This window comes from Pleurodeles waltl, chromosome 10 (genome assembly GCF_031143425.1).
Source record: "Pleurodeles waltl isolate 20211129_DDA chromosome 10, aPleWal1.hap1.20221129, whole genome shotgun sequence".
Taxonomy (NCBI): domain Eukaryota; kingdom Metazoa; phylum Chordata; class Amphibia; order Caudata; family Salamandridae; genus Pleurodeles; species Pleurodeles waltl.
The window spans coordinates 324,704,123-324,717,819 of record NC_090449.1 but is presented as its reverse complement, the minus strand read 5'-3'; the positions used below and the strand labels follow the sequence as shown (position 1 = coordinate 324,717,819).

Genomic DNA, 13,697 nt, shown 5'->3' with positions numbered 1-13,697 from the left:
TTTCTAGCAGGAGGGCCAAGCCCACTGAAACATAACATTTGGCCACCTAACTCAGCAGAAGAGGCCTTGCAGAACTCACCTGAGGTTTGATCCCTCCATGCTGACAGCCAAACCTCCTTGTTTAGGTGACCAATGCCAAAGTGCTGGAATCTGCATACTGGATGTAATGAGAGGAGGCATAGTGCCAACTTTGGAAAATTTCTGGCACACCAAAGAATTACTTGGCATGTTTGTTGACCAAGTGTGTCAAGATGCTGGCACACTGAGGAATTTTTTTTTTTAGCATAAAGGCGGATAACCATGGCACATAGATGGGGAATGGTATACGGGAGGAGGGCAATTATGACAAAGTGCTGGTGCAGACATACTGGAGATAATTGTTTTATGTTCAGATCATCCAACAATTATGGATGCAACTATTGGGGAAAAAATATGTCAGTGGCATATTTCACATTTTTTGTACTTCAGGGTCACATGGCACACGTGGACACTCACGACAATATACTGTAACTGGCACAGTGGAAGTAATTTTTATGGTCGAGCCTGCGAGTGCATGAGTCTTCCATGTATGCCACTCTTGTATCCAAAAAAGCTTGAGTCCGCCCGTTGCTTTCCATTTGTCTGCTTCTGAATCACTCTTCTATGCAGAAGTGTGGGGCAGGATATCTGCCTCGAAGAATTATGCTAGCAATGTTCTAAGGAGAATATTACAGCACACTAAAATAAAGTGTTTCTTTGAAGTTTACAACACTATTTAGGTGTAACACGTTAAAAGAAACCTTACTACGAAAGTTAAACTGGTTCCAATTTTAGTAATAGCGGATACATTGCGTAGGAAACGACTAAAAAGCAGTTAGTGCAACAATCAACGGATGCAGGCAGCTCAAGAGAACTGGGTCTTTTACTTCTTTTGAAATAAAGTTTGCAAAATGTTCGAACAAACAATGGCAATTTTCAAACATTTTGCAAACATATATGCTAAAGGTGACTTGCCACAGTCAAAACCAAGAACGATGATGCTGTATAAAAATACAAAGAAGGACGTCTCAATGTCAAAACTCCGTTTGTAATTTGATCCGGTGGGGACCACCAGCACTCTTATGGGGTTGGGCAATTTGTCTTGATCAGACATTTCCCTAATGTAAGTCGGGGAAAACGAGCATAAAGGGGAGAAAGCAGTAACCTATGAGAGTTAGGTTAAGGGACAGGGAGTGTGGTGGTGGATTCCGGACTACGCAGCATTGGCTATTTACAAGCCGACATTTAAAAGCGCCGACACTGGCTTATGTGCAGCGATATGGGCACCAGAACTCTTTATTCCAAATAAAGCACTGTCAAAATATACGCCCCAGTGAAACGGTCAAGACCCGCAAGGCTAGTCACGATAAGCAATGGTAACATTAAATAACCCAAACACGGAGAAGAGCAACAGTTCAAAGACCATGCTTACAGTCGGAAGATACGGCAACTTTGACAGCTATGGAGGATGCTTCTCGATACTGATTCCCGCTCAAGACCCGAAATCGTTATTAACAGATTCTCAAGATCAGATAAGAAGTAAATAAAACAAGGCAGTCTAAAGCTACTGTATTACTTAGACACAATGCGTCATCCTAACGAGGTTAACTGCGGCAGATGCTGGCTAGAACAGACAAGCCTCACTTCAGCTCCCATACCAATCCTAAATATAAGTTAGGCCCAAGATTTTCCCCACGAAGACCAAGAAAACTCCTGAACGCGTACTGAAAATACTAGGCAAGAGCGTTGTCACCCAGTACTCAAGATGAGCTTGCCTTCATTTGAGGTGGCATATTCAAATGCAACCAACAAAACCTAGAACTTCCAAAGCCATTACCAGAGTAACTAGATCAAGGGCGTAATCTTCATAAGTGGAAGGTTCTTCGGGTTAAGGTGAAGCGGTGGAGATGGTGTACTGGCACCATGACAGGGCATTGCGTGTAGGAAGAGGATCATTCCATTACACTTTTTTTTACCAGTGCAGCTAGCTTTTCACATCGAGACTAAAATGAGTACGAGACATACTGCAACCACTACACTACCGTAATTGCTCAGAACAAAATGGTGAAAAAGAAGGTTACTACTTACACATAGAACGTAAACCATCCCCCAACAAAACACTAAGCTGGCCATCCACATTAACAGTCACAGTCCACACTAAACACTAGTTAATGTTCATATCGCGGGGGCGTCATTCAATGGGAGCACAACAGACGGGGTCCAAATGAGGTAACGTTCATTATATCCACAGCCCATCATCAAATACACTCTACGGCGTATTAATTTGTTGAAGGGCCACAACCATGCCACGTACAATAAAACAACCATTGTAATATATTCGCTATACAAACCGTTAACTTAGTCTACTTATAGAAGTGAGTCATGAACGGCGTGAACAGTTCTCACTTAAGAGATCAATTAGTCAATATTCTAAAAGAAAGGGATGGAACCCAATTGCCAGTCCGGGCTGCTCACTTGACGATCTACAGAATCGCGGACCATTATTCATTCACTTGGAAAGGCAATGGCACATATCCCGCTTTTACCATTTATCATCCACAACCGTAGTTCAATCTCCGACATACAGGATTATAGAGAGGCACTTCTAGCCTCCCCTGCCCACTACTCCCGTAGGCAACCCAATTAGTGATCTAAGCGCTGGACAGTATTAGAGCCTAGACTAAGGACAGACGAAGTTCCAGAAGCGCTGTGATGGTCAGTGAAGTAAACGCGAACGGGAACAAGGAAAGGGATGGCACGACAAAAGCCCTTATGTATTACTTATCACAAATCAGCCTCCATAGAAGAGGTCCCTTAACCTATACTGCGGGACAACAACCACACCTTGCCCGTCAGCCTTCGTGACGGGCCACCCGCAGTCATATGACCGAGTTCGGAGAACCACTGACGTCAGCACGCCCGGAGGCGCTCGGAGAACAAGGAACACCCGCAGAAAAAAAGACGGAATTGGACGGTTGTTGACAAAGAGGCGGAGCTCCGCACTCGGGAACCGCAGAGTCGAATCTATCCGGATTAATCCGAAATCGCAATTACGAGAGATGTGGAGTCAATAAGGACCCCAGTGGCGACCAAACATTTCTTAACCCTGGGGAATAGGAAAAAATTTGATTGGCAGAGGAACAGTACAAAAGGATGTGTTATACAGTCACCAAGCAGGGACAATCAGCTTACCGCTAAACACCATGGCAGAAGAAGCACCCATGACAGCGAAGAAAGAGGCATATTCTGGCTCGGCCATGGCGGCAGGCTCGAACTGGATGTGCTGCGGCCCTGATACAACGTCTCTGCCGCTCTTACAGCTTCTCTCTGCCTGTCAGACTGCAGCCTCCGCCCCGCACAGTCGCTCTTAATAGGGCGTCCGTCCGTAAAATGGCGACCACGGCAGCGTCACGCGCCGGCTCCCCCTGACGCAGCGACGTCACCTCCTCCCTTCGTCTCACTGCTTCTTCCTGGACCTTACCACTGGGTTAAGGAAAGGGAGATGAATTTTGAGTGCCAGCAATGACTCTTGGATGTGAGGCTTACTGTACTCTGGGGAGAGACAACACTGGAGGGCGAGGTAACACCGAACGTTCAATGAGCAGTTAGACCCCCTTTATTGTACCCTCCTTCGGATCATACCACCTGTCATTGCACTAAGTGCCGTGACAGCATGGAGTGACGTGTAGCGGTATTAGCATAGTAGGCGAGGCAACAACGAGTTAATTAGCATCTCAGTCGATGCCCTCTATAGATACACCACTGACCTGTTTCTTAACATCTTAGGGGTTAAAGGGTTGAGTGTCGGTTTCTTTGGCATATAACACAGGTTAAATATTAGTATCGTTCTCGGTAAATACGGGAGCGCATTGGTTTTACTTCCTCAGAGCAGAGCCTAGAGCCGTGCTCCTCCCATTTGGGGCAGCGCCGTGGGGCATGTGGTGTTCAGACAGAAGACACCTCCCATTACTGTGCCATACCTGGAAACACCGTTTGCATCGACTTTTAGTGGCGTTAAACGAAGCTCAGGTTTACTGACTCGTTTTTTTCTGTCACTGAGATGTTTCGCAGTGATTATACATGCCAGTGCCCCCTTTTTAGGGGGGGTCCCCACTTTTGAAACTATAAAGGCTTCTTAAAGGATTAAGATTGTTTCTGCTTCTTGCAAGTCAACTGTAAAAGGTGAATTCCTTCAGGTTTTTTAAATTCAAAATCTTCCTATTGTCTGTTCCTAAATGTTGGCATGACATACCCAAGTTCTTTTTCACACTATATGGGGTTTATTCTGTTTCTACATTCACACTTCTTTTACAAAATGTTTCCCAACCTGCGTATTTCACAGAGCCTTTGTGAAAAACTGCATGTTTTGTCACATAGGCTTATTATATGTGTATACATGAATTGTCCCCTGAGGACGCTTTTTAGCTGCCATGGTAACAAGCCTTCTACAGGGTCAATCAAATACGAACTTCCTAATGAGCCGTTCCTTTATGAGGCCCAGTCCACATGCACAGTGCTGTGCAAGAGATATTGTATACCACAAGGGGCTCGGAGTCCACTGATTGCTTACGATCCGTTGGTTTCATTGTCACTCTTATTTGCAGCCTCCTAATTGGCCAGTGTGTACCAGCTTCACCCTTCTTTCTTCGTGTTGAGCATGTATGGAGTACTTATTGTTTCATCTGGATTATCGAGCAGAGAGATGGTCCCCTACAGGCAGGGCAGACACTCGCCAGCTCTCCAGGAGCCAAGACAGACGCCTTGTTATTGGACATCATCAGTCAGAAGCATGATCCACAGAGAGGTCTTGTTGATGAAGTTGTTGCAACAAGGCCGACCGTTCTGTACAACTCTCGGCAGCTGAAGGCATGCTGGCCTTCTTCTGCACTGGGGCTGCTGGGTCCCCCCAACGGCTTGGGAGTGGAGGACTGGGATCGTTGCTGTTGGGAGGTTGGAGAGCCACCCCTACCGTTCCAACCCCAAGATCGGTGGAGCTCCTTCCAGGTTGCACCCCAACATGCATCTCTTGATTCCAAACAAAATTAAGGCGGAACAGATGCCTCCATTTATATTTGACTTCTTTCTGTTTGAGGAAGGTGGTGGCCGGGATCAATGCTCTACGCTGTTGGGGAGTGATGTGACAGAGGTCTTGGTAGATCCAAACTTTTGATCCCTCATAGATGACCGTCCCTTGGTCTCTAATAGCTTACGTGATATGTTCCTTCTGACAGTAGTAAACAGGTTGGTGTGTCCTGCTGGGCCCCAGGGGCATTGGAGGGGTGGCCTGCTCTGAGTACGGTCGAAAATTATTTCCTTGTCAGTGAGTTCCAGGTGGAGGACATAATCTTCCAGCTTATCTGCTTCCTCCTCCATGGCATCATTGCTCTGTTCCATAGCATCAACTTGTTGACCCATATCACCCATCTCACATTAGAGCTCCTTGATATCTCAGGCTACTTCCTGTTTAAGGGCCGCTATGTCGCCGCACAGTGAGGAAAAGGGTTTCCATACATCCAAGTTTAACTGGGGCGTCATCATCCGTATGGCCATCCTGCAAGGCTGTAGAAATGGATCACATAGGAGACGTAGGGTCTTAGGTCTGCTCCATATGTCTCGTGGCAGACTTAACATGTCTTTAATGGTGATATCTCTCTTGCCCTGATGGGTCGCCTTGGCAGTATGGCAAACCATACGCAATGCTGGGGCATTCGCCAAGAAAGATACAGAATGGTACAGCCCCCCCATGCAACTCTGGGTGTCCGAGTCCAGAGGGGATAGGAACTTTGGGAGTCAGTTCTCGAACTCACCCAGCAAAAGGGCAGATGTACACACATGGCTGTAGAGAGCACCACACCCACGTCACAAGGGTTACACCAGCAGCGAGGCTCCTTAATTGGGTCAGGGTCAGCTGGTCAGTGTTGTGCCAGGACTTAGTAGAGATCACTGCAACCATATCTCTTTCACAGTCCACTGGAAATGCCACTCCGGTGCTGATTGGTGCAGTCATAGCAATCACTCTGCAGGAAGTCCTGACATCACTCTGCCTTGTGCAATCATACCAGACCTCACTCATGGCAGGGAAAACTGCTGTGGGCATCCTGGGTGGCATGGCTTGTACCTCTTGTACAGCTTATGCAAAGTGTCAGTCCCACTGTTCACACATCTGTTGTGCTCTGGCTGGAAAAGATCACACCTGGAGTGGATAGAGTTAGGGCCCACTTCAAGTTGCTGACTGTCAGGCCTTGCTTCCCTGGTTCAGTGGGGGTGCTGCCCTGGGACTGCCATTTTGCCACTTACTTCAGAACTGGTGGAGCATATGGTGCACAATGGGGAAAGGGGGTGCAACTCAGCACGCAGAGGGGAAAGTGCCAGCGCTGCCCCCCCCCCCATGTCTCTAAAGTGTGTCTGTTTTGGCTCCTGCTTACTCTGCCTGGTGAAAGTTCAGCCTCCCTCTGGGTTGGGGAAGTGCCACTGTGCACCCTCAGTGGACACGCTCGTTCCAGCTCCCGTACAGAGTTGCAGAGATTGGACCTCTTGGCCTGACCTGCTCTGCCCCCAGCACTGCTAGACTGACAGCAGTCTCCCAGGGGTGGAGGTGGGTGGTCTGGCCCAGTCACGTACTGGCGCAGGAAGTTAGCAGGGTCCCCAGGAGCTGTTGCGCATCTGCTACTGGTCATCAGGCTTCTCTGGCCTTCTCTGTCACTGGGGGACGCTGACGATCCCATAGACATCTGTCGCCATTTAAGATGGTGTAGCTGTTGGGCGGCGACTCGCTACAACCAAAAGGGAGTCGTTCCCTGCTGGGATGTGGGTCTGGCGGGCCAACCGTGATCACCAGCAACTCCCTTGCTCGCCAAACTGCATATTTCAGCAGCAAAGTCTCCCGGGCCACTCATGGGTGAAGGAGCACAGCAGAGCTCCAGAAGAAAGCTTCTTCTCCAACGCCTCCTAGAACACACCCAGGACATGTACATTTAAGTTGTAAATGCCGTGGTAGTGAAAAACGACAGGATTCGTTTTTCAGCACTGTAAGACCTGCCCCTCTCATAGGTTAATATTGGGGATTCCTTAAAACATTTAATAGGCTGTACATCCTAATTGAGAAGTAGTAGTTATGTCATGTTTAGTACCTATGGAATTGTAATGGGAAACCCTCTTTAATGATAATAAAAGGGTTATTATTCGTTTTTGAAAATGCCACTTTTAGAAAGTTGGCATTTACCTGCTCTTAGCACTATGTGCCTGGAGCCTGTCTTAAGTACACATCTAGGGTGAGGTTAGCTGGTTTCCTTCATTCCCTCTAGACAGCCTCACACAAAGGAAGTGTAGGTATGACTGAGTGGTCATCTGCATGTTGATGGGCCATCCTGGGCAGGATGATAGGGAGGAGACGAGACGTGCACCTGAATAGCCGGTGTCCTGCTCCTATACAGAGAAATGTGTAACCCGTGTAGTGATTCTGAAGCCAGAACAGGAAGAAAATACCTCTATGCACTCTAAAGACCCTTTTTTGAAGTCACCCCCGCTTCAAGGGCACAACTGGGTGTAAGTACTAGACTTCTGACTCTACCATATCTACACTTCTGAACCTGTAAAGACGTCTGTTAGGAAGAAAAATTACTGTGCTGCTTCAAGGACTGCCACTCTGGACTGCTGCTCTGGAAGAGCTGCTTTTCTGCTGTTCTGCCCTCCTGCCAGACTGAGGAAGGACTGGGCCCATCTCACTTGAACCAAGAGTGACTCCAAGGCCTTGCTAGCTTGCCTCCTGTTCTGAAGTCTCAGGGACATCAACAACTTTACTCACCCTTGCTACAGCCTCTGGACTCTACCAGCTATGCGTCCTGCCCTGTAAAGTGGTGCCAGTCCAGTCATGGACTCTTGGAAGTGGGTTCTGAAGCTGTTTCTACAAAAACTCATGCATCACTGCGCCGATCGGAACTGCCGCATCTCTCCCAGATGCTGATGCATCGTTGATGCAGCTGAGAATGAGGACATTGCAGCACTGACTGTGAGCCTCAGGATCACCGCATCACCCTCAGCACCAACTGCATGCCTCAAGGTTGCCACATCGCCCTCAGCCTGACGCATTGCCTTTGCATCACCGGTTGTGTGGCTCAGTGATGACACATCACTTTCCTCGCCAAGGGTTTGCTGATGACGCATCCTTGACTGCGTGTGTCGGAACTGATGCATTGCCTTCTCTGCTCCTCTCATCAGATCTTCAACGTCGACGTATCCTTCATCCACAAGGTACTTTTTACAGCAGGACAAGGTTGGTCCCTGTATCCGACCCACGCTCCAACACGGTTGAACTGAACTCATGACTTTGCCAAGTCCAGCGCGACCAGATAGATCCTATTGGTGCCTTATGATTCTATATGCTACAGTTTAATTTATTCTTTAAAAGTTAATCTCGATAGTCATTCTTTCCCCTGGTACCAATATCTCTGCTACAGGGAAAATAGCTTTTGGGGCAGTGCACTGCAAGGACATGTTTAACATTCAACCTTTACTTGACCTACTTTTAAATGTAATGCACCTCCCACCTTATGCACATTAAGATTTATCTACGGGTGACTTATTAATATTTAAAATGATGGGTTAGGCCTGTCAAAAGTGGTTATTTTCACAAGTTGAATTCTCAGTCTTAAAACTGCACAGACAAGCTACAGTGGTAAGTCTGCAGTGATGTTTGACTGTCATTGTATTGGGTGACACAATGGATGCTGCGGTTCTCTAGTGACAATTAAACTAACAGGCCCTGGGTACACTTGGTACCGTATACTAGTGTCTTATAGGTAAGTTAAATATGCCAATTAGGAGTTTAGTACATTTCAATATGTTTTTAGAGGTCAGAGCACATGCACTTGGGCGTGATTAGCAGAATTCCAGTGCAAATTAAAACAGCATCAGTCCGAAAAACCCTAAACAAAATGTAGCCAAATCAGAGGTCCTTGAGGCTTACCACATCCCTGATTAACAGGTAGGTTAGTTTTGATTCTGACCTTATTCCTGTTTATTAAATCAATGCCATCACAATGTCATCTTTTTCTACCTAAGACTATAGCAGGGCTTCTATCACTAACCTACCTGCCATAGGTAAATATAGTAAGAAAATTGTGAATCATTACTGGGTGCTGCCTAGAAATGGCCTCAAATCTTACTTCAGTGCTGAGGTAGTGAAAGACACTGCATTAGTTACTGAAGCAGAACTTCCTATTATAATCTATTTTTCTTCTTTCTGTTTGGGCGAGTTAGGATGATGTAAGGGATGGAATGTTAAATGAATTCACTGCAGGAGCCTACAGGTGTGGGTGAGGTAATTGTATGGGTGTTTAAAAAAGAGGTGGATGTTTAGGTGTTTGCTGAAGGGAAGTGATGGGCAAGAAAGATTGCCAGAAGAATGATTTCTCCATCACAAAAGGGCTTGGAAAGAGACTATTTTGCCACCTCCCTCTGTGGCCTTGATTGCTTGGGGACCAGAGTGGTATCTTGGTTTCTCAGCTGAGAAGCAGGGTGGTATCCTTCCGGCCCTGCATGGCATATGCATGAATTGTCATCTACAGGCTTCTGTTGATCTCCAAGATCCTTACAATAGCAGTAATAGCGTATAGGAAGCTGGCCTGATGTGTGGTGGGCACCCAAGGTACTTACACCTTATACCAGGTCCAGGTATCCCCTCTTAGTGAAGTGCAGGCAGTGTCTAGAAGCCAGGCTCTCTAGAGGCAGCTCTGGATAAGCAGCCAAGGCTTATCTAGGAACCATGCAAAACTCATGCAATACCACTGTAGTCACACAGCACTTACACACATGAATGAAAACACTCAGTTGTACAAAAATAAAGGTACTTTATTTTTGGAACAAATCACCACAAATTACTAGACAGGTGACCCACAGTTAGACGGTAAGTAATATACTAAATATATACACTAGCAATCAGAAATAGGCATAGAAAAGGTTAGCAAACAGTTCAAACAGTAATAACCAATAGTAACCCCAGGGGGATCGCAAATCATATACTAAAGAAATGGAAAGCGAAGAAGGTATCCCCACTCAGGTAAGTAAAATGTGTAGAGGTGAGCTGGGAGTACTAGAGAACCACAAAGGTAAGTAACACAGTACCCCCCAGCGACCCGGAATGCAGAAGTAAAACAGCGGATTTTCCCCAAACCTCCCAAAAAGAGGAAACAAAGAAAAAGAAGACACCCAGAGAAGACTGCAAGAAAACCAGCGTTGGATTCCTGAAGAAAGAAGACCTGTGGATAGAGGGGACCAAGTCCAAGAGTCACAGTGGAGTCAAGGAGGAGTAGGAGGTAATACCCACCCAGCTGTGGATGCAGGAGTTGGTTGACCGTTCTGAAGAACGGGTCAGCACTGCAGCCCAGGAGCCGGAGTAGAGTTCCAGATGGATGCAGGAGATGTCCCACGCCGAAGGAAGATTGTAGATGGGTGTCGGAGCAGGATTTCCACCAACAAGTCTTGGCAAAGGCAGACTCACGGTTAGTGGAAAAAAAGTGCTGCTGGGGACCAGCAAGGTCCAGGAGGACTCAACCCAGGAGGGGGAGTCACAGGGGACCCTCAGTGTCGCCGAGAGTCCACAGGAGCAGAGGCAGCACTCACAGGAGTCCCACTAGTTGGGGACACAGAAGGAACCCTTGCAGCTTTACAAAAGTGGATCCCATGCCGCAGGAGAACCACGCCGGAGGCTGTGCTTTCTGGGATGGAGTGCACGTCGCCTGAAGATCCCTTGGAGGACATGCAAACAAGCCTTGGCAGCTGCAAGAAACACGGTGAACAGGGGTACTGTCCTGCGTGGAAAGGCAAAGGCTTTCCTCCACCAAAGTTGGACAGCTGGCTGAGAGGACCAAGAGGACTTCTCCGGACCATCACCCGTGATGCAGGATCCACGCAGCTCAGCAGGAGAGAGGATACGCGCAGCCGGTCGTCGCTTGTTGTAGGTGCCTGCGGTTGCTGGGAAGTGACTCCTTCACTCCAAGGGAGATTCCTCCTTCTTCTTGTGCAGGATGAAGAGTTGCAGTCTTCTGAGGATGCATGGTGAGAAAAATGTTGCAAAGCTGGCAGGAACTCTGGATACAATGTTGCAGAAGAGTTTTCCTCGTGGATCTGCAGCTTGCGGGTTCCTGGAGGGTCCAGTCGCAGTTCCGGAGGCCAGAAGTCAAAGTAAAGGTTGCAGACGAGTCCTGCTGGAATCTTGCAAGCCGAATCAGAGGACCCAGCCAAGAGAGAGAGACCCTAAATAGCCCTGAAAGGGGGATTGGTCACCAAACCAGGTAAGCATCTATCAGGAGGGGACTCTGACGTCACCTGGCTGGCATGGCCACTCAGATGCTCCCAGAGTTCCCTGCCAACCTTAGAATCAAGATGGCAGAACCTAGGGATCCTCTGGAGAAGCTCTGGGCACCACCCCGGGGGTGGTGATGGACAGAGGAGTGGTCACTCCCCTTTCCATTGTCAAGATTCTCGCCAGAGCAAGGACTGGGGGTCCCTGAACCGGTGTGGACTGGTTTATGCACGGAGGGCACCAAATGTGCCCTTCAAAGCAAACCAGTGGCTTGGGGAGGCTATCCCTCCCAAGCCAGTCACACTTATTTCCATAGGGAGAGGGTGTTAACTCCCTCTCCCAAAGGAAATCCTGTGTTCTGCCTTCCTAGGCTTGATCCGATCAAGAAGCAGGAGAGCAGAAACCTGTCTGAGGGGTGGCAGCAGCTGGGCTGCCCGGAAAACCCTGTAAGACTGGTGGTAGCAATGCTGGGGGTCCTCCAAGGAGCCCCCAGAGTGCATGGAATCATTCTTCCAATACTTGCATTAGTATTGGGGTATGAATCCAACATGTTTGATACCAAACATGTCCAGGTTCGGAGTTACCCTTATTTAGCTGGGCATAGGTTGTGACCTATGTCTAGTAGACATATAAAATGACATCCCGCACTCATGAAGTCCAGTAAAATGGGGTTGGAGTTTGTGGGCGTACCTCTGCTAGTGCAGGGATGACTTCACACACAGGTACCTGCACCCTGCTCTCTGGGCTGAGAAGGCCTACCATAGGGGTGACTTACAGTGACCTGGTGTAGTGACCTTTAGTAAAACTGGGTGCGTGCACCTGGTTCACTAGGTCTGCAATGGCAGGCCTGCAGAACCCTTTGCATGGGCTCCCTATGGGTGGCAGAATAACTGCTGCAGCCCATAGGGATCCCCTGGAACCCCAATGCCCTGGGTACCTAGGTACCATATACTAGGGACTTACATGGGGGGACCAATATGCCAGTTGTGGGAAGAAAAAGGTACAATTTAGAGGAGAGAGCAAAACTACTGGGGTCCTGGTTAACAAGAACCCAGTAGACACAGTCAAACATACTGACAATGGGCATAAAATGGGGTTAACCATGCCTAGAAACAGGGCACTTTCCTATACAACTGATAGGTCTTGCATAAATCCGTACGTCTTTTTTTAGAGAGGCTATTTTTTATTGGCAAAGTAGGAGTATTACACACATGCACCCCCCACACTAAGACCCCCTTGTTTTATGAGAGCAGATATAGCCTGTCAAATTCCTGCGTCCACATTACAGCTTAGCAGTAGTTTCCTTGTGGGATTTACCACAAGCTTTACAAGTTCCACCAACAAAACACAGCCTACATCATCTGCATGAGCAAAGCAAAATATAAACGCTGTGGGAGAGCTTAACTGGATGGACGGAATGCGGAACCAATCAAACATTCACCCCCAGTCACAGATCTGGGTTTAATCCATCCATTATTTTGCTCACCATGCCACCCCAGTTTGAACCCAGCCATATGCAAATCAGTCTTGACCCTGTTCCTCATGGGAACAGTCCAGCCCGAACTGCCAGGCCAGGTTCTCCCTGGACCGAAAAACAAGCATCCTGGGACCGGTTTCGGGGTTTCACCCCTCATCAGCCAGGCTAGCTTGAATCCAGTGGCACAGTGAGACCGGGACCCACGTCTGGGCATACCCGGCGCACTTACGGTGGCAAAAGCAAAGCAAAATATAAACGCTGTGGGAGAGCGTAACTGGATGGACGGAATGCGGAACCAATCAAACATTCACCCCCAGTCACAGATCTGGGTTTAATCCATCCATTATTTTGCTCACCATGCCACCCCAGTTTGAACCCAGCCATATGCAAATCAGTCTTGACCCTGTTCCTCATGGGAACAGTCCAGCCCGAACTGCCAGGCCAGGTTCTCCCTGGACCGAAAAACAAGCATCCTGGGACCGGTTTCGGGGTTTCACCCCTCATCAGCCAGGCTAGCTTGAATCCAGTGGCACAGTGAGCCCGGGACCCACGTCTGGGCATACCCGGCGCACTTAGGGCGGCAAAAGCAAAGCAAAATATAAACGCTGTGGGAGAGCGTAACTGGATGGACGGAATGCGGAACCAATCAAACATTCACCCCCAGTCACAGATCTGGGTTTAATCCATCCATTATTTTGCTCACCATGCCACCCCAGTTTGAACCCAGCCATGTGCAAATCAGTCTTGACCCTGTTCCTCATGGGAACAGTCCAGCCCGAACTGCCAGGCCAGGTTCTCCCTGGACCGAAAAACAAGCATCCTGGGACCGGTTTCGGGGTTTCACCCCTCATCAGCCAGGCTAGCTTGAATCCAGTGGCACAGTGAGCCCGGGACCCACGT

The 13,697-nt window shown here is 48.2% G+C and overlaps 1 protein-coding gene across 1 annotated transcript in view; it reads right to left on the bottom strand.

Annotated features, from left to right (window-relative positions):
- ATP6V0C (ATPase H+ transporting V0 subunit c) overlaps positions 1–3,894 on the bottom strand; it is a 33,342-nt gene extending 29,448 nt beyond the window's left edge. Inside the window, exon 1 of the mRNA XM_069210514.1 lies at positions 3,211–3,894. Coding sequence (XP_069066615.1) covers positions 3,211–3,277 — 67 coding nt within the window. The 5' untranslated portion in view covers positions 3,278–3,894. The remainder of the gene's footprint in view (positions 1–3,210) is intronic.
- Between the last annotated feature and the right edge of the window lie 9,803 nt (positions 3,895–13,697).